Source organism: Schistocerca cancellata, chromosome 3 (genome assembly GCF_023864275.1).
Source record: "Schistocerca cancellata isolate TAMUIC-IGC-003103 chromosome 3, iqSchCanc2.1, whole genome shotgun sequence".
NCBI lineage: Eukaryota > Metazoa > Arthropoda > Insecta > Orthoptera > Acrididae > Schistocerca > Schistocerca cancellata.
This window is the reverse complement of record NC_064628.1, coordinates 226,671,182-226,691,621: the sequence shown is the minus strand read 5'-3', so window position 1 is coordinate 226,691,621 and position 20,440 is coordinate 226,671,182. Positions and strand designations below refer to the sequence as shown.

At 44.3% G+C, this 20,440-nt stretch overlaps 1 protein-coding gene across 1 annotated transcript in view; it reads right to left on the bottom strand.

Annotated features, from left to right (window-relative positions):
• The window catches only part of LOC126176685 (dopamine receptor 1), a 1,014,936-nt gene that overhangs the window by 169,623 nt on the left and 824,873 nt on the right, over positions 1 to 20,440 (bottom strand). The window contains exon 3 of the mRNA XM_049923847.1: positions 19,330 to 19,420. Coding sequence (XP_049779804.1) covers positions 19,330 to 19,405 — 76 coding nt within the window. The 5' untranslated portion in view covers positions 19,406 to 19,420. The remainder of the gene's footprint in view (positions 1 to 19,329; positions 19,421 to 20,440) is intronic.

Sequence of the window (20,440 nt, the reverse complement as noted above, 5' to 3'; positions counted from 1 at the left end):
GTGAGTTCCCGGTATCTATTCTATAACATCATTTGCCATTTGCTGTGATATTATATCAGCTCTGATATAAGACGACGAAGTCCGCTAATATTTTACAATGTGCTTTTATTGTGGTAATGTTTATTGAAAGAATATCACACGCGTGTTGTTCAGTCGGAGGCTGCATTAAAATTTTACGTTAAGAATCTAAGAGAAACAAATCTTTCATATATATTAAGATGGACAGAGGGCAGAGGAGCGAGCAGAGGTTCAGGGCACTCTCTTGTCCTAAGGTTGGGAAGCTGCCCCTAAATGCGGAAGAATCAGCAATGATCAGCGACATGAGGTTGCAGAAGGCAATGGAAACCACTGCATTACAGATACTTAGGGTGCACCCACAAGAAATGTGACCTATAATTGAAAGTGTCATGATGATTTCTCCACTAGCAAGAGATTACGGGAAGTCCCCCGTTCGAATCTCCAGGAAGGGACTGCCAAACGGAAGGTGTCCATGAGAAAAAGAGTTCATAATCAACGAAAGGATAATGTTCTACGAGTCGGGTCGTGGATTGTCAGAAGGCAGGGAACCTAGAAAATCTGAAAAGTGAAATGGAAAGGTTCAGTCTAGATATAGTAGTGATCAATGAAGTGAAATGGAAAGAAGACAAGGATTTCTAGTCAGGCGAGGGTAGGGTGATATCAGCGTCAGCAGAAAATTGGATAACGGGAGTAGAATTCGTTATGAATAGGATCGCGGTGCAGAGAGTGTGTTATTGTGAACAATTCAGTGACAGGGTTGTTCTTATCATAATCGACGCCAAGCCAACATCGACAGCGATAGTTCAGGTATACTTTCCGACTCCGCAAGCTGAAGATGAAGAGGCAGAGTATGCATATGAGGATATTGAAGAAGGAGATGAAAATATACGAGTAATAGTCATGGGGGACTGGAATGCAGTTGTGGCGGAAGGAGTAGAGGAAAAGGTTACAGCATAATATGGACTTGGGACAAGGAATGAGAGAGGAGACAGACAAAATAAGTTCTGTAATACGAGGGCTTGGAACTTAAATAGTGGCAACTATTTATTCACAAACGATACAAAAGAGTTACATGTTTGCACCTGTTACTGTCCTTCAAAGTAGTTCAAAAATGGTTCAAATGGCTCTGAGCACCATGGGACTTAACTTCTTAGGTCATAAATCCCCTAGAACTTAGAACTACTTAAACCTAACTAACCTAAGGACATCACACACATCCATGCCCGAGGCAGGATTCGAACCTGCGACCGTAGCGGTCGCGTTGTTCCAGACTTTAGCGCCTAGAACCGCTCGGCCACACCGGCCGGCTTCAAAGTAGTCACCACTGTTGTTTAGAACCCGTTGCCAGCGATGGGGAAGGGGTAGTATACCGTTAGCAGAGCCTGGTCTGTTGATGGTGCGAATGGAGCGGTCTGCTGCCTGTCGAATCTCCGGAACAGTTCTGAAGTGAATGCCACGAAGTGGTTCCTTCATCTTCGGAATCAAATCAAAGTCACAAGGATTTAAGTCCGGGGAGTATGGTGGATGGTACAGCACTTCACAGTCCCATCGAACTAACAGAGCAGCCACAGCTTGCGCTGTGTGCGCCCTCGCATTGTCGTGCAAAATGATGGGTGGGTTGCGCAAAAGTTTCGCCGCTTCTTTCACAAAGCTGGTCGCAAGTGATGCTCCAAAAACGAACAATAGTACGACTTAAGTAGACCGCTCCATTCTCACTATCAACAGAACAGGCTCTGCTAACAGTATTCTACGCCTTCCACATCACGGGCAACGGCTTCTATACAATGCTGGTGACTACTTTGAAGGAGAGTAACAAGTTCAAACATGTAACTCTTTTGTATCGGTTGTGAATAAATAGTTGCCACTATTTAAGTTCCAATATTCGTAAATTTCAGCTAGTAGTAGCAAATACCCTGTTCAAGGATCACAAGAGAAGGAGATATACTTGGAAAAAGCCGGGTAATACGGGAAGAATTTGGTTTGATTACAGTTCAGGTCATGGTCAGACAGAGAGTCCAAAATCAGGTACTGGGTTTTAAGGCGTACCCAGGGGCAGACATAGACTCAGATCACCAAGTAGTAGAGATGAAGAGTAGACTGAAGTTCAAGAGATTAGTCAGGAAGAGTCAATGCACAAAGCAGTGGGACTTGTAAGTACTAAGGAATAACGAGGTACGCTTGAAGTTCTCCAAGGCTATAGATACAGCAATACGGAATACTTCAGTAGGCAGTACAGATGAAAAGGAATGGTCGTCTCTAAAAGGGACAATCACAGAATTTGGAAAGAACATCACGAGAGGAAGGTAACTGCGAAATAACCATGGTTAACAGAAGAAATAGTTCAGTTGATTATTGGAAGAGGGAGGTACAGAAATGTTCAGGGAAATTCTGGAATACAGAAATACAAATCGATGAAGAATAAAATAAACAGGAAGTTCAGGGAGGCTATGACGAAATGGCTGCATGAAAAATAAGAAGAAATCGAAAAGAAATGGTTGTTGGAAGGTCTGACTTTGCATACAGGAGAGAAAAAATAACCTCCGGTGAAATTAAAAGAAAGGGTTGTAACAATAAGAGTGAAACGTGAATTCTACTATTAAATGCAGGGTAGAGAGCGGATAGGTGGAGAGAGGACATTCGATGCCTCTATGAGGGGGGAGATTTGTCTGACTTGATAGAAAAAGGAATAGGAGTCGATTTAGAAGAGGTAGGGGATCCAGTATTAGAGTCAGAATTTAAGAACTTAAGATCAAATAAGGCAAAAAGAAGAAACAACATTACATCAGAATTTCTACAACCATTGTGGGAAGTGGCAACAAACCTACTATTCAAGTTGGCGTGTAGAATGTATGAGTGTAGCCACATACCATCTGACTTTCGGAAAAAAAAAATCATCCGCACAATTTCGAATAGTGCAAGAGCTGACAAGTGCGACAATTATTCCAAAATTATCTTAACACCTCATGCATCCAAGTTGTTGACAAGAATAACATGCAGAAGAATCGAAAATTGAGGATGCGTTAGATGACGATAGGTTTGCCTTTAGGTACAGTAAAGACACCAGAGAGGCAATTATGATGTTGCGGTTGATAATGGAAGTAAGAAAAAAAAAAGAAAGAAATAGAAAACAAGAAAAGCTGGTATGAATTGTGGACCTGGCAGTGTAAGATGGTACAAGATGTTCGAAACTCTGAGAATGGATAAGCTATAAGAAGTGGTGGTTAATATACAAAATGTACAAGAGTCAAGAAGGAATAATAGGAGTGGGCGAACAAGAACGAAGCGCTCGGTTTAAAAAGGGTGTAAGACAGGGGTGCAGTCTTTGGAACATGCTGTTCAATCTGTACATGGAAGATGCAATGACGAAAATAAAAGGAAAGGTTCAGGAGTGGAATTAAAATTCAAGGTGAAAGAATATCAGTGATACGATTCACTGATGACATTGCTATTCTGAGTGAAAGCGAAGAAAAATTACATGATCTGCAGAATGGAATGGAGGACAGTCTAATGAGAATATGGAATAAGAGTAAATAGAAGAACGGCTAAAGTAATAAGACGTAGTGGAAATGAGAGCAGTGAGAAAATTAATATCAGGTTTGATGGTCACGAATTAGATGAAGTTAAGGATTCTGCTACCTGGGAAGTAAAATAACCAATGATGGGCGGAGCAAGGACGACTTCAAAAGCAGACTAGTGCTGGCAAAACGGGCGTTCCTGGCCAAGAGAAGTCTACTAGTATCAAACATAGGCCTTAATTTGAGGAAGAAATTTCTGAGAATGTACGTTTCGAACACCACTTTGTATGATACTGAAACGTGGACTATAGGAAAACGGGAACTGAAGAAAGTCTAAGCATTTGAGATGTTGTGCTACCGGCAAATGTTGAAAATTAGGTAGACAGATTAAGGTAATGGATGAGGATGTTCTGCGCGGAATCGGAGAGGAAAGGAATGTGTGGAAAACACTGACAAGGGAGAGGATAATGGGACTTCCGTTAAGACATCAGTGAATGACTTCCACGGTAGTAGAGGGTCCTGTAGAGGGCAAAAGCTGTAGTGGAAGACAGGAATTTGAATACACGCGGCGAATAATTTAGTATGTAGGTTGTAATTTTTACTCTAAGGTGAAGAGGTGGGTAAAGGAGAGGAACTTGGGGCGAGCCACATCAAACCAATCAGAAGAATGGTGACTCAACGAAGATGGATGATTTATTTACTCATTCTTAATAGTTACTTCACATTTTCGACCTCTCATTATTGTTTTAATCCTTGTATTTTATCCAAAATAACACGCAAACACTCTAAAATGTTATACAAACCAACATGAAACAATTTATGTTTCGACGTCTAGAATAATTTTAACTGTGAATTTTGAAATCGCAATGAGATTTAATTTTTGGTTAAACTTCTGAATTGCCTGACCAGATATACTTTTTCAGAGTCTTATTGTCGGCAGTGTTTTTCTCATCCTCTGACGCTATGTACGTTGTCGGAAAAGGTTCTGGGATTCTGGTTACATATATCTTCTCCTGACTGCTCGGAAGCATCTATCGTTCATCTGGCACACGACTCGGGCTGCCTGCGCTTCGGACTGTGAGCTACTGCGACGACTTGTATAGTTAATGTCTTGCTCTTGTCCTTCTTTTCACATTTGCTGCTTCCTGCTGACGGTGTAGGGTTTTCGAACTAAGACATGGATTCGCTATTTTCGCACAAGATTACTATTGCGGAGACATCCACAGCTTCTATGGCTTCAATAATGTCCGCAAAGAAATTGACGGAGATCCGAAATGTGAAATAATTTGGGTGAAGGTCTCGGTTAAAACAGGCTCAGATATGATAATTGAATGTCTCTATAGGCCCCTGGCTCAGCAGCTGTTGTGACAGAACACCTGAAGGAAAATTTGGAAAATATTTCGAGTAGATTTCCCGACCGTGTTATAGTTTAGGGTGGAGATTTTAACTTACCAGACACAGACTGGGAGACTCAAACGTTTATAACGGGTGGCAGGAACAAAGAATCCAGTGATTTTTTTTTTTTCGGTGCATTATCTGAAAACTATCTTGAGCAGTTAAACAGAGAACCGACTCGTGGCGATAATATATTAGACCTTCTGGTGACAAACAGACCCGAACTATTTGAAACAGTTAACGCAAAACAGGGAATCAGCGATCATAAAGCGGCTACAGCATCGGTGATTTCAGCCGTAAATAGAAATATTAAAAAAGGTAGCAGGATTTTTCTGTTTAGCAAAAGTGACAAAAGCAGATCTCAAGTACAGATAGTGTTGAGGATCAGTGGACAAAGTTCAAAACCATCGTACAATATGCATTAGATGAGTGTGTGCCAAGCAAGATCGTAAGAGATGGACAAAAGCCACCATGGTACTACAACCGAGTTAGAAAACTGCTACGGAAGCGAAGGGAACTTCACAGCAAACATAAACATAGCCAAAGCCTTGCAGACAAACAAAAATTACACGAAGCGAAATGTAGTGTGAGGAGGGCTACGCAAGAGGCGCTCAACGAATTCGAAAGTAAACTTCTTTGTACTGACTTGGCAGAAAATCCTAAGATATTTTGGTCTTATGTCAAAGCGGTAGGTGTATCAAAACAAAATGTCCAGACGCTCTGTGACCAAAATGGTACTGAAACAGAGGATGGCAGACTAAAGGCCGAAATACTAAATGTCTTTTACCAAAGCTGTTTCACAGAGGAAGACTGCACTGTAGTTTCTTCTCTAGATTGTCAAAATGGTAGATATCGAAATAGATGACAGAGGGATAGAAAAAATTAAAATCGCTCAAAAGAGGAAAGGCCGCTGGACCAGATGGGACACCAGATCGATTTTACGGAGAGTATGGGCAGGAACTTACCACCCGCCATGATAGCCGAGAGTGCTAACGCGCTGCTTCCTGGACTCGGGTAGGCGCGCGAGACCCGGATCGAATCCGCGCGGCGGATTAACAACGACAGCCGGTGCGCCGGCCGGCCTGGATGTGGTTTTTAGGCGGTTTCCCACATCCTACTAGGAGAATACTGGGCTGATTCCCATGTCCCGCCTATTCCACTTGAAACACATTAACATTAGATTTACACTAGATGCAGACAGCAGGGGTACACTACTTCCGTCCCGGTGGGAATGGGGTGGTGGCAGGAAGGGCATCCGGCCACCCCTTAAACTTATCCATGCCAACTCCGTACTTAACCCTGACGACCCTACGCACAATGCGGGATACATGCAGTAGCAAAAGAAAGAAAGAAAGATGCGAAGGAACTTACCCCTTTCTTGCAGTGGTGTACTGTAGGTCTAGAAGAGCGTAACGTTTCAAAAGATTGGAAAAGGGCACAGGTGATCCCCGTTTTCAAGAAGGGACGTCGAACAGATGTGCAGAACTATAGACCTATATCTCGAACGGCGATCAGTTGTAGAATTTTGGAACACGTACTATTTTCGAGTATAATGACTTTTCTGGAGACTGGAAATCTACTCTGTAGGAATCAGCATGGGTTTAGAAAAAGACAGTCGTGTGAAACCCAGCTCGCGCAATTCGTTCTCGAGACTCAGAGGGCCTTAGACACGGGTTCCCCGGTAGATGACGTGTTTCTTGACTTCCGCAAGGCGTTTGATACAGTTCCCCACAGTCGTTTAATGAACAAAGTAAGAGCATATGGACTATCAGACCAACTGTGTGATTGGATTGAAGAGTTCCTAGATAACAGAACGAAGCATGTCATTCTCAATGGAGAGAAGTCTTCCGAAGTAAGAGTGATTTCAGGTGTGCCGAAGGGGAGTGTCGTAGGACCGTTGCTATTCACCAGATATATAAATGACCTTGTGGATAACATCGGAACTTCACTGAGGCTTTTAGCGGATGATGCTGTGGTATATCGAGAGATTGCAACAATGGAAAATTGTACTGAACTGCAGGAGGATCTGCAACGAATTGACGCATGGTGCAGGGAATGGCAATTGAATCTCAGTGTAGTAATGTGCTGCCAGTACACAGAAAGAAAGATCCTTTATCATTTAGCTACAATATAGCAGGTCAGCAACTGGAGGCAGTTAATTCCATAAATTACCTGGGAGTAGGCATTAGCAGTGATTTAAAATGTAATTACCATATAAAATTAATCGTCGGTAAAGCAGATGCTAGACTGATATTCATTGGAAGAATCCTAAGGAAATACAATCCGAAAACAAAGGAAGTAGATTACAGCACATTTGTTCGCCCACTGCTTGAAAATTGCTCACCGGTGTGGGATCCGTACCAGATATGGTTGATAGAGGAGAGAGAAGATCCAACGGAGAGCAGCGCGCTTCGTTACAGGATCATTTAGTAATTGCGAAAGCGTTACGGAGATGATAGACAAACTCCAGTGGTAGACTCTGCAAGGGAGACGCTCAGTAGCTCTGTACGGGCTTTTGTTGAAGTTTCGAGAACATACCTTTACCGAGGAGTCAAGCAGTATATTGCTCCCTCCTACGTATATCTCGCGAAGAGACCATGAAGATAAAATCAGAGAGATTAGAGCCCACACAGAGGCATACCGACAATCTTTCTTTCCACGAACAATACGAGACTGGAATGGAAGGGAGGCCAGCCGGGGTGACCGTGCGGTTATAGGCGCTTCAGTCTGGAACCGAGCGACCGCTACGGTCGCAGGTTCGAATCGTGCCTCGGGCATGGATGTGTGTGACGTCCTTAGGTTAGTTAGGTTTAAGTAGTTCTAAGTTCAAAAGGACTGATGACCTCAGATGTTAAGTCCCATAGTGCTCAGAGCCATTTGAACCATTTTTTTTTTCGAAGGGAGAACCGATAGAGGTACTCTAGGTACCCTGCGCGACACACCGTCAGGTGGCTTGCGGAGTTTGGATGTAGATGTAGAAGTTTGGGCGCTACGTGACTGTGGGCGCACCTGTTCCTTGCGGTGCAGTTGTTTTGCTGCCTTGTCTGTCGTGTGCAGCGTCATCCGAGTGCGAGTCGGGACAGCTCTGTGACGCATTTGGCTCTGGATTTTCTTCCGCTGTTCTCCTTGATCGAGCGTCTGCCTATGTGCGATGGACGCAGTTACTGGGCTGGCGTTCGTAGCTCACGTACCAGAGCCACTGCAGCGCTGCAGCGTGTGTTGTCGCACTTTTGCGTGCGTTATCGTGAGGAAACTGTACTGGTTTTCATTTGGTGCAATTTACAGATATATCTAGGGCGAATCACATATCGCACATATGTTCGGCTTTCCGTTGCATGAAATGAAAGACCTATGCCCCGCCTTATTTAAGAACGACGGGATATTTTTATTTTTCGAACCTATACGGACATCTCTGATGCTGTTATCTAAATTAAGCCTAAAGCAGGAACCTAATGTTTCATTGGTTACCGAAAATACTGTTCCAAACTGTCCAAAATCTCACAGTTGAGTCATCCGTGAGCTCCAACGGTAAACTGAATATTTTCACAATTTTAGTTCTGTATCCAACATGTAGTACAGTTTCGTCACTTAGAGAACTGTCAATATGTCGAAATGATCTCTTTCTACCATTTTCTGGACTTAAAATGGAATGACCATATAAAATTAATCGTCGGTAAAGCAGATGCTAGACTGAGATTCATTGGAAGAATCCTAAGGAAATGCAATCCGAAAACGATGGAAGTAGATTACAGCACATTTGTTCGCCCACTGCTTGAATACTGCTCACCGGTGTGGGATCCGTACCAGATAGGGCTGATAGAAGAGATAGAGAAGATCCAACGGAGAGCAGCGCGCTTTGTTACAGGATCATTTAGTAATTGCGAAAGCGTTACGGAGATGATAGACAAACTCCAGTGGTAGACTCTGCAAGAGAGACGCTCAGTAGCTCTGTACGGGCTTTTGTTGAAGTTTCGAGACGTCTTTGTTGCTTTTCAGAAACAGATAATTTTGAATGAAATCTAGTTAAAGTCCTTTAATTCCTGATTTCCATTCATGGATGTCGTTGGCAGACAGGCGGGGCACACTGGATGGTCGTTACTGTGTTACAAGATTCCACTACTCTTACAGATTGTTTGCATACAGAGAGTGAGATAACCCGCTCAAGCAGCTAGCTTCTATCAGTGAGCGCTGGAAAACCAATTTCCGCCTCATAAAACTGCCAGCGGTTGAGCTCTTCTCCAAGTAGCACAAGAAACTGAAGACTACTGGGACTCTGACTTTCGCACAGCTGCCTTTGCTAGAAGATCTGTTGCGATCTCTGCGTGAGTAGATCCAGCAACGTTACACGTACGCTATAGTCATCAGGCACTCACACCATTCTCCATTTGTTGTAATTGTTTTTTTTCTGTGCTGAAAACAGTCTCGCGTAAGGACCAAATCCTAACGTTCCACAAGCATGAAAGGGGAAGGCGGCGAACAGTGCAGTCATTGTCGTAATGCGGAAAAGGTAGCAATTTAACTGATTTTTCTGACGTCCAAAAGGGCATGGTCATTGGTTGTCGGACCAAGGGTGCAAGCATTCCTGAAACGCCGAGGTCTGTAAACCGTACGCGTGCCACTGTAGTTACTGTATACCGTACAAGGCAAAATGGCGCTATCCAAACCTCGCGACGAGGCAGCTGCGGTTCACCATGGGCAGTAGATGATGGGTGTGAACGACGGCTGCACAGATCTGTAAGGGCGAATAGACGTGAAACTGCTGAACAGCTAACCGCGCAGAAGAATCGAGGGGCGACAAACAGTGTCTCTTATCGACCGTTCAGCGAACGTTTATGCGTAGGGACCTCTGCAGCAGCCCTGGTTCTTGCACACATGCTGACTGCAGTTCATCGGCGACGAACTTGCAGGCCAATACTGCAACTGGATGTCCACTGAGGTTCGACAGGTGGCCTTTTGAGATGAATCACGTTTTATGCTCCATCGGACACATGACCGTTGGCGGGTGTTCCGTGAAACGTGTGAAAGCAAACATCCTGCAAAAATCGTCTGCAGGGTCCAGGGTGGAGGGCATTCCCTGAGTGATTTCGTCATTCTGGAAAGCGCAATAGATCATATGTCCCTGGGAACCAAGTCCACCCCTACACGCAGTCTGTTGTTCCATGGCACGATGGCATCTACCAGCAGGACAAAGAAGCGTGTCGTACAGCTCACAGTGTACGTACGTCGCTCGAAGAATACCAAGGTGCGTTTGCCATACTTCCTGGCCACAAACTCCCTAGTTCTAAACCCGGTCGAGAATCTGTGGGACCACCTCGACTGGGCTGTTCGCACGATGTATCCTCAGCCGGTTATTATAACGCAGCTGGCTGCAACACTGGAGCTGCCGCGGCTCCACCTTCCAGAACCTCCTGACTCTCTTCCTGCACGTCACTCACCTACATCTGCATCCACACGAATACTCTGCAAATCACATTTAAGTGCCTGGCAGAGGGTTCATCGAACCACCTTCAAAATTCTCTATTATTCCAATCTCTTATAGCGCGCGGAAAGAACGAACACCTATATTTTAGCATTTGGAGGAGAAAGTTGATGATTGGAATTTCGTGGAAAGATTCCGTCGCAACGAAAAACGCCTTTCTTTTAATGATGTCCAGCCCAACCCTGTATGATTTCTGTGACACTCTCTCCCATATTTCGCGATAATGCAAAGTGTGCTGCCTTTATTTGAACTTTTTCGATGTACTCCATCAGTCGTATCTGGTACGGATCCCACACCGCGTAGCAGTATTCTAAAAGAGGATGGACAAGAGTAGTGTAAGCAGTCTCCTTAGTAAATTTGTTACTTATAAAACGCAGTCTTTGGTTAGCCTTCCCCACAACATTTTCTATGTGTTCCTTTCAATTTAAGTTGTTCGTAATTGTAATACCTAGGTATTTAGTTGAATATACGGCTTTTAGATTAGACTGATTTATCGTGTAACCGAAGTTTAACGAGTTACTTTTAGCACTAATGTAGATGACCTCACACTTTTCGTTATTTAGGGTCAACTGCCAATTTTCGCACAATTCATATATCTTTTATAAATCGTTTTACAACTGGTTTTGATCTTCTGATGACTTTATTAGTCGATAAACGACAGCGTCATCTGCAAACAACCGAAGACGGCTGCTCAGATTGTCTCCCAAATCGTTTATGTAGATAAGGAACAGCAAAGGGCCTATAACACTACCTTGGGTAATGCCATAAATCACTTCTGTTTCACCTGATGACTTTCCGTCAATTTCTACGAACAGGAAATCACAAATCCAGTCACATAACTAAGACGATATTCCATAAGCACGCAATTTCACTACGAGTCGCTTGTGTTGTGCAGTGTCAAAAGCCTCCCGGAAATCCAAAAATACGGAATCGATCTGAAATCCCCTGTCAATAACACTTCATGTTAATAAAGAGCTAGTTGTGTTTCACAAGAACGATGTTTTCTAAACCCATGTTGACTGTTGTCAATAGGCCGTTTTCTTCGAGGTAATTAATAATGTTCGAATACAATATGTGTTCCAAAATCCTGCTGCATATCGACGTTAACGATATGGGCCTGTAATTTAGCGGATTACTCCTACCACCTTTCTTGAATATTGGTGTGACCTGAGCAACTTTGCAGTCTTTGGGTATGGATCTTCCGTCGAGCGGACGGTTGCATATGATTGTTAAATACGGAGCTAATGCATCATCATACTCCGAAAGAAACCTAATTGGTATACAGTCTGGACCAGAAGACTTGCTTTCATTAAGTGATTTAAGTTGCTTCACTACTCCGAGCATATTTACTTCTACGTTACCCATGTTGGCAGCTGTTCTCGATTCGAATTCTGGAGTATTTACTTCATCTTCTTTCGTGAAGGCATTTAGGAAGGCTGTGTCTAGTAACCCTGCTTTGGAAGCACTGTCTTCGATAGTATCTCCATTGCTATCTCACAGAGAAAGCATTGATTGTTTCTTGCCGCTAACATCATATACGACCAGAATCTCTTTGGATTCGGTTCGCGCCTCAAACGGTGGTTATTCAGTCTTTTGAAATGTGGTCATACCAACGTGACTCGACAGTGTATAAGCAGATAGTGACATTCCATTTCCCATTCCGTGCAATTTCTGCAACACCTCAGAAAGCTCTCCGTGAAGCATTCAGAGGTCACGATAGCTTCGATGTCACTTACCTTCTTACCTTAGGAATTCTCTCACATTTCTTTCAATAGTACCCTTGAAAGGAATGGGACAGAAACCCGAAAAACAGGGGACTGATGTAATAGAACGTGCATTGATATTATAAAATGGTGCACTGATAATGGGTAAGCACTAGCCGAAATCTAGATTTGCCAAATAAAACCTGCAAGAAAAGGACGACTAATTGCTGTGCTCTGTCATTTGAAATTCATATCACAGTCGCTGAGTGCACCCACGTTCCTAATGGATGGTAATCTGATGCCGTTTTCTATTGATTTAAAAAACGTGGTGCTCGGTATTCGTCTCTGAGTTAAAAATGTAAATTCAAATAATTCACAAATAGCATGCTTCCGAATTTTTATGTGAAAGCTCTTCAAGCTTTTTAAGTGAAACAAAGCTATTAACATTCTACATCGGTATTCTTTATGTTACGTATTTATTTTTCAACATAGTCACCCTGGTGACGAACACATTTCTCCCAATGAGATACCAGTTTGTTAATACCGTAACTGTAGAATGTTTGACTTTGCAAACAGAGCCACAATCTCACCATTGTTTGCCCGCTTCATCACTGTTAAAGTAAAGACTCCGAAGGTTTTCTTTAAGTTTTGCAAAGTTTTTAAGTTGTTTATCATATCCCTTTATGAAATATATTAGGATTTTTATACATGTAGTCTTCGGGAATTCATTATCGTACATCTTTCCATTCGCTCACAGATTCTATTCCGGTACCCTGGCTCCATTATTGAATACTTAATATTTCTTTCACAAAAAACATGCTCCATTTACTGACATTCCATTTTACTCAGACGATACGCTATGCATGCTGGCAATGCTTGCGGTTACGGTAGTAAGGAATTTCGGCAATGTCAGCAATGTGCCACTACGGCTGTGGAGACGCCTACATTGTTAAATTATTGCTTTCATCAAAGAAGCTCTCCGTTTTCAGGTTATTCGGTAAGGTAGGCAGCAGGTTGCAAGGAGATTTATTTTGCACAAATCGAGACTATAAGGCAGGAGTTACTACTGTTTGAGGCAGTGTCGAAAGGGGTTTACAGTTCAGTCATCACAGAAAGCGGGGCATCAACTTGTAAGGACGCTCAAGTACAGTTGCAAAGTGAGTGACAGGCTCACAAGATGTAATATCTTTTCACTTAGACGAATAGTGACAAGAAGCTCCTGCAACTAACGCCAACTTTTTTTCACAACTTCGTGAGTTTCTCGGTAAGAAACATTGAAAATGGTGATATTGTGCTGTTGTTGTGGCCTAGCCGTTTGAATGGCGCTCTTCCTGAATCTTGACAAAGGGTAATCCCAAAGTTTTAAGTGCCACCTCCAAAAGAAAAGTTCCGTAATTAAGTATTTGTTTCCTTTCAGGTAGAATTCTGAAGTTCTGAAAGGCACAAAAATCCCCACGCGACAGTTCCATAGCCAGCCGATAGAACATCCAGAGCTAACTGTCGAAGCCCATTGATAAACGAGCAGCAACGTGCGGTAAATCGTTTTCTGCACCTCAAGGGGGAACAATGCTGTATCAAACCAAGTTGCCGGTGGAAATGAACAGCAGCAATGTTCCATCAGATGTCACAGTAGCTACGCGGTGCACACCCTTCAATTGTGGTCGAGCTTGTTGTATGGACTACCTCTGTGAAGAATAGAGAATCACAAGAGCAGCCCCTGATGCCCGAAGAAAGTGTAGATGCTGTTGTTTTGTTAACTGAACGTGGCGATAAGATTGATATATTATTGAAGCTGTCCAATCCCCGTTTTGCAATGAGCTGGAACATTCGCTCGCAAATGCTATTACTTCTGTCTTGACTGTGGTTAGCAAAGGACTCCGCTTCGTCTTGCAGGCTTTTCTGACAGCTAAGAGAGCACATTTATAGGGGGCTACAGGGAAATTCTAGATAGCAGAAGATCGGGTAAAAATTTAGATATATTGCTCCCAAAATACACTGAAATGGAGGTAAGATGTTGCAATGTACAAAGCGGTTACTTCACACATAAATAAGTCAAGTCTGGCATGAACATTTCTCGCAGTAGGCAAGACACATAAAACAAGTAACTGCTATATAGACGAGCGTCTGAATAACTCGTAAAGCTCCCGTTTAGAGAGAGGGAGAGAGAGTGGACAGAGAGAGAGTACATGGAGAGTTACGTTAAAATGATTAGCAATCAAGAGAACTGAGATGACTGAAGCCGAGGTTGGGACACCACAAGTCACGTATAGTGAAAGCATGCTTAGCGTTATCAGTCTACCAATCTAGATGCTAACGATTGCTTCCCTAAGAATTCACAACCGAAATACTGGAGGCTGTATTAAAGATCAATGATGCACTAAATCGAGCTGTGCGATCCATGGCTGCTACCATGAACAGGACGTACGCACACAGACATGAAAATATTGGCAACACCCGCGATAGTGAAGGTAACGACCTGAAGCAACCGTGAGCTGCGAACGACTGAGATGGCGAGCACCTCTCACGTCACACTTATTAACACCGTAGTACCCATCTACCAGTAGAAAGAGGCCGCCATGGCCAACCTAGTGAGGGTGGTAGCGAAAGAAAACCTCGTAGCTGAGACGTTGAGTCTACTCGAATGGTGGCCATTCTAAGAAGGGCAGGGCATCCTAGTTCCCCTCTGCAGCGAGGTAATCGTGGGACGAATTTCAAAGTAACGCTTCGGTCAGTCTTTGTGAATTTTCGCCATCTTGTAAAATATCAGGAATAATTAATCCGGAATTTGAAAAATTGCGCTGCCCCTAATGAACCCGAGCGGGATCCGTGAACAAAACCTAAATGCCCGGAATACTAAACACACTCCAAAAACGTAAACCAGACAGTCCAAGTCAAAAGCAGGGTCGAATTCCGAACCCGCAGCTTGTAGTGATACAAGTGAGCGCATTCGGCGTACGATACTACACTGATCCGTGGCAGCTCGTCTAGAGCCAGGATGCTGTAGAGTGAGATCAAGTGGCCTTACAATGGTGCCCGACTGAGTCTAGCTGTAGTGACCCGTCTCCGCTATTGTTAAGATTCGCTGGCGGGGATGCGAAGCACCCACGTGACTCCTCTGATAAGGCAGATGGTGGCCTTATGGTTTGATACCGTTTATTTAACAATTAGTTTCACCCACTTCTTTAATAATTATCAGATAAACCTGTGAGCTGTGTCAATCGATTCGTAATTTTATGGACAGTTCCAAGCGGCGATCAGAACTGTAAATTATATTTTATTTAATCACTCTGTCTATGTTAGGAAATTTGAAGGAGATCCAGCGTTTTTCCTGCGTTCCTTGTGGTAGGTTAGAGAAATGTCTGTGCTGTACAAACTGTGTACCACAGTAGGTGCGATATTGATAGAAGTCAAAATAAGTAATGGATCGATTTTAAACACTTTGAACAACATTTTGAGCTTGGAAATGTCTCCGCCCGTTGGGGTATGCGACTGTTCGCAGACATTCGAATAGTTCACTAATCTGAAGCACCAGAGGAAATATTGCAGCTGTGTTAAGCAAAATCAGATGCCTCCTCTGGCCGTATATCATCATGGAAGAGTGAGTGATGGGTCTCCGACTACAAACCCGAGTCAAATGATCAAAGAAAGCAATGGAACATGTGGATTCACAACAAAGCCTCACCGAGAAAAGCGATACTGAGTGTTTTTTGGATCATAATGGTGCGGTGCGACCAGATTATACTCGTACGAGGCAAACGGGAGGTTATCACTGGAATCCCGTGACGAGGTTACGGAAGGCTGTGCAGACGAAGCTGTCCGAGGGGGTGGGGTGTGTTACGGTGGCGCGACACAGTCATACGAGCTGCTTTAACCTCTCCCCTCCTCCTCCCCCCCCCCCCCTCCCGGAATGTTGTTCTGACATGGTGTCCTGCAAGTCTTTGCCAACAGTCAGTGTCCCCGCTGGTAAATTGGTGAATATGCAGAGAAGGACTAACAATAAATTTCATGATCACAGTTTGATTTTTTCGAGGTGATAAGTAAAACTTTATTACTACCCGTCCGTCGCGTGTAGTGTGGTTCAAATGGCTCTGAGCACTATGGGACTTAACATCTATGGTCATCAGTCCCCTAGAACTTAGAACTACTTAAACCTAACTAACCTAAGGACAGCACACAACACCCAGCCATCACGAGGCAGAGAAAATCCCTGACCCCGCCGGGAATCGAACCCGGGAACCCGGGCGTGGGAAGCGAGAACGCTACCGCACGACCACGAGATGCCGGCCGTGTAGTGTGAACATCAGGTATGCTTGCCTCCGTGGTGCTAATTTTCATGGAGATAAATACAGGGCAACTATAAATGATTCATCCATTTACAAAGCTCTATATTTTACATAAATATGACTTGTACAAATATGACAGCTGTATCAACAGAACCGTAAACTCACCAAGTCTGCGTTTTACACTCTATGAATATGCTACGAGTGCCTCGTTGGTCTTATGACACGCTTCCAAGCGGTAGTCAAACTCGGTACATGCCTTGTGTTGCCACATCCTGTCAATGCTCAGCAATTCGCGCTGTTGAGTTCTCGAGTTGATCCAGCTATCTTGGCAGTCAGGATGCGTAAACACGGTTCTTAACATACCCCTAAAGAGAAAAGTCACAAGGCATTAGGTCATGTGACGTGATGGTATTGGGGGAGGGAGGGGGAGAGAATGAGAGGACTCTTGATCAGAGCCACACACATCTTCATCACTACATGCAGTCCAGCGAGGCGGAAGTTCGTTGTTTACGTAGCGAATCTCGTTCACGCGGCTCAATTTCATGAGGATGTTCAGTGTCCGACACTCTCACATCGTGGCTATTAATCTTTTCAGATAATTCGAAGGCTGCTTCCTCGCTGAATATCACATTCGAGGTGGGAAGTGCTTCCATCTGCATTGTGATGCAAAACTGAAGGCGTCAGGTTTTAGTTGCACAAGCTGCAGTTGGTACGGTTTGAAATGTGAGCGCTATCGCAAAGTCTTCCAAACAGTTTGTTGCGGTATTTGAAGTTCGCGGCTTGCGCAGCCTGTTCATGTTGTTCTTTTTTGTGTGTATGCGTAGTGCGTACGAAACTTTTCCTGACCATCTCTATCCATGCACATGGCACATTTGGTGCAACAGTTCTTTTCTGTTTGGAGACACAACCAGTGTCCCAAAATTGCAAATACAAACACACAGTGCTTCGTCTACATTGTAGTTTTTTTCGTAATTCCTTCTAAATGCACGCTGCACTATTGCAACAGATAAGCATCTCGCATATTCCAAAACTCTTTTCTCACTTTATTAAGGCACCTCACTCAGAGCGTAACTGGTGGACACGGTTCTATTCATGCTTTGACGAAGGAAGTATCCGAAATGGACGGGAATAGGTAGATGCACATCTACAGACAAACGTTCAGATGAAATTGATGATTCATTCAAGAGAAAGAGCTCCAGAAACTGAGCAAGTTAATAACGCGTTCGTCCACCTTCGACTTGGCAATGATTGATAGACTTGTTTCATGTCCTCCAGAGAGGGTTCAAATGGCTCTGAACACTATGGGACTTAACATCTGAGGTCATCAGTCCCCTAGAACTTAGAACTACTTAAACCTAACTAACCTAAGGACATCACACACATCCATGCCGGAGGCGGGATTCGAACCTGCGACCGTAGCGGTCTCACGGTTCCAGACTAAAGCGCCTAGAAGCGCTCGGCCACCACCGCCGGCTCCAGAGAGGGATATAGTGTCAAATTCTGTGCGTCTGGCGCGCTGGATCGTAAAAATCCCGAGCTGCTTGGAGGCCCCTGCCCCTAATGCTTCAAAAATTCTCAACTGCGGCCAGATAAGGTGATCTCGCTGGCCACAGTAGGATTTGGCAGGCACGAAGCCAAGCAGCAGAAACTTTCGCCTTATGTGGACAGGCATTATCTTGCTGAAATGTAAGTCCAGGATAGCTTTTGGAGGGCATCAAACGGGGCTTAGACTATCATCGATGTACCGCTGTTCGGTAAGGGTGCCGCGAATGATAATGAAAGGAGTCCTGCTACGAGATGAAATTGCCTCCCTGAACATCACTCCTGGCCGTTAGGATGTATGGCGGGCGACTGTCAGATTGGTACCCCACAGCTGTCCGGGACTTTCGAGACACGTCTTCGCTGATCATCAGGACTCACCTCGAGGGGGGACTCAGCACTGGAGACGGTTCTGTTCCACTCAATGACATTCCATTCAGAATGTGCCCCAGACCACTGCCAGCAGGATTGTTGGTGTACAGAGGTCAATGGTGGTCGGTGCAAGTGGTGCCTTGAGCTCTATCCCCTTTACGTGAGTGAAATGTTAATGGTCACTGTGGTCACTGAAGCACCAGTTTCACGATGGATTGATGGAAATGATGAACCCGTGGCTCTGAGTGCCTCTTCGGCGATTACTCGGTCCTCACGTTCTGTCGTCTCTCTAGCCCGACCGCTTCCTCCCTGAGGCTGCCTTCGGCCCTAGTTCATCCATTCCTGCCTGCGTCGTCGGATAGCGGCATCGCTCCTCTTCGATTGTCGAGCGATTCTCCAATTACTCCAACAGGTGATTTTGAGTCCAGTAACACATCCTTTTTCAAATTCTGGCAATTGCATATACTGTCAACGCGCCTGCCTGTGAGGCATAGTCACTGTGCAACTGAGTTCACGCAATGAAATCCGCAAAGACATATCGCAAGTTCATTATCCCTGCCAGCTGCACGGTCAAGTTGCGCTGCAGCGTCACACATTCTTCCTTCGACGGCCAAAGTTCACAGTCTTGCATTTTACGTCCATACCTGTATGAATATCAGTTTGTGGCCAATTTTCATAATTCTTTCGTCGTGCGTCCTTTTTTTTGTCTTGAGTGTATTTGTACACAAAATAATTTCGAAAATTTTAACTTTGAAAGTTACTGAATCATTTATTGTAGCCCTGTACATTGTGATTTACAAAAAGTTGTTTGGATTTGATGGACATAATTTCTTATACCTTTCATGGTGTGTAGGTTGTGGAGACATTTACTGTCGGTAAGTGGCCACTTGTCTTGTCTGGAATCCAGACATGCGAGAAGCGGCTGTATGCATCGCGTAGCGGACCGCCGTTGTGTCAACTGGAAGCTACGCGCTGAAAGCTTGGCGAGAAGCGGTTCGCAAGTGCGCGACGCGCCACAGCCTCACCCACTAGAAGCACGCTGAGCGTCTCGAGGGCGTCGTCTTCCGAGTCGGCGCCCGCCTCTTCCGTCGCATTGGCCATCGACGTCTCCTCCACCTGCAACAGTCACCAGGACGCCGCCATCACTCTCTGTGCACAGAAGACACCGCACATTAACGTAAACAGTTTGTCCAACGGCGTTCAGTTTAGAAGAAAAAAAAACAGCAAAAAGAAAAACGTACTTAATATGTGTGTTGTATTATTTTACGACCGCTAGTTAAAGTGAAACATGGACGACAAATAGTTTCGACAAGAAGAGTAGAGAAGCTTTTGAAATGTGGTGCTACAGAAGAATGCTGAAAATTAGATTGGTAGATCACATAACTAATGAGGAGATATTGAATAGAATTGGGGAGAAGAGGAGTTTGTGGCACAACACGACAAGAAGAAGGGACCGGTTGGTAGGACATGTTCTGAGGCATCAAGGGATCACAAATTTAGCATTGCAGGGCTGCGTGGAGGGTAAAAATCGTAGAGGGAGACCAAGATATGAATACACTAAGCAGATTCAGAAGGATGTAGGTTGCAGTAAGTATTGGGAGGTGAAGAAGCTTGCACAGGATAGAGTAGCATGGAGAGCTACATCAAACCAGTTTCAGGACTGAAGACCACAACAACAACAGTTAAAGGTCGAAAGTGTAAGTGATTCAAAAGCCAGTGACAAAGCACCAGCCTTCAGAGTAGTGTACTAGAGGACGTACGATGTGTCGCAAGCGTAAGTGGCCGTTTAAAATTATCTCTTCAATAAAACAAAGTACAGAATAACTTAGCTGACATTTCCAGAAAACAACGTGGTGATGTCCGGTCGACGTGTCATCCTCCGCAATATGGAGTCCCTTGGATTCGGTTTTGATTGGTATGGGGTCGATTCACTACAGCCCGTCTGCTGCCAGTTTCACGGAAACTGGAGGCGTTACTTCTCATTGAAATAGCTCCTCAGTCGGCCTTACGACGCTGAATACAACTCGGCTCAGTCCTTCCGCCAAGGGAAAGTAACTGGCAGTACCGTTAGCTGATCTCACGACCTCCGTGTGATAGTCAGACATGCTGACTGCTGGGCTACAGATGTGAATAAAA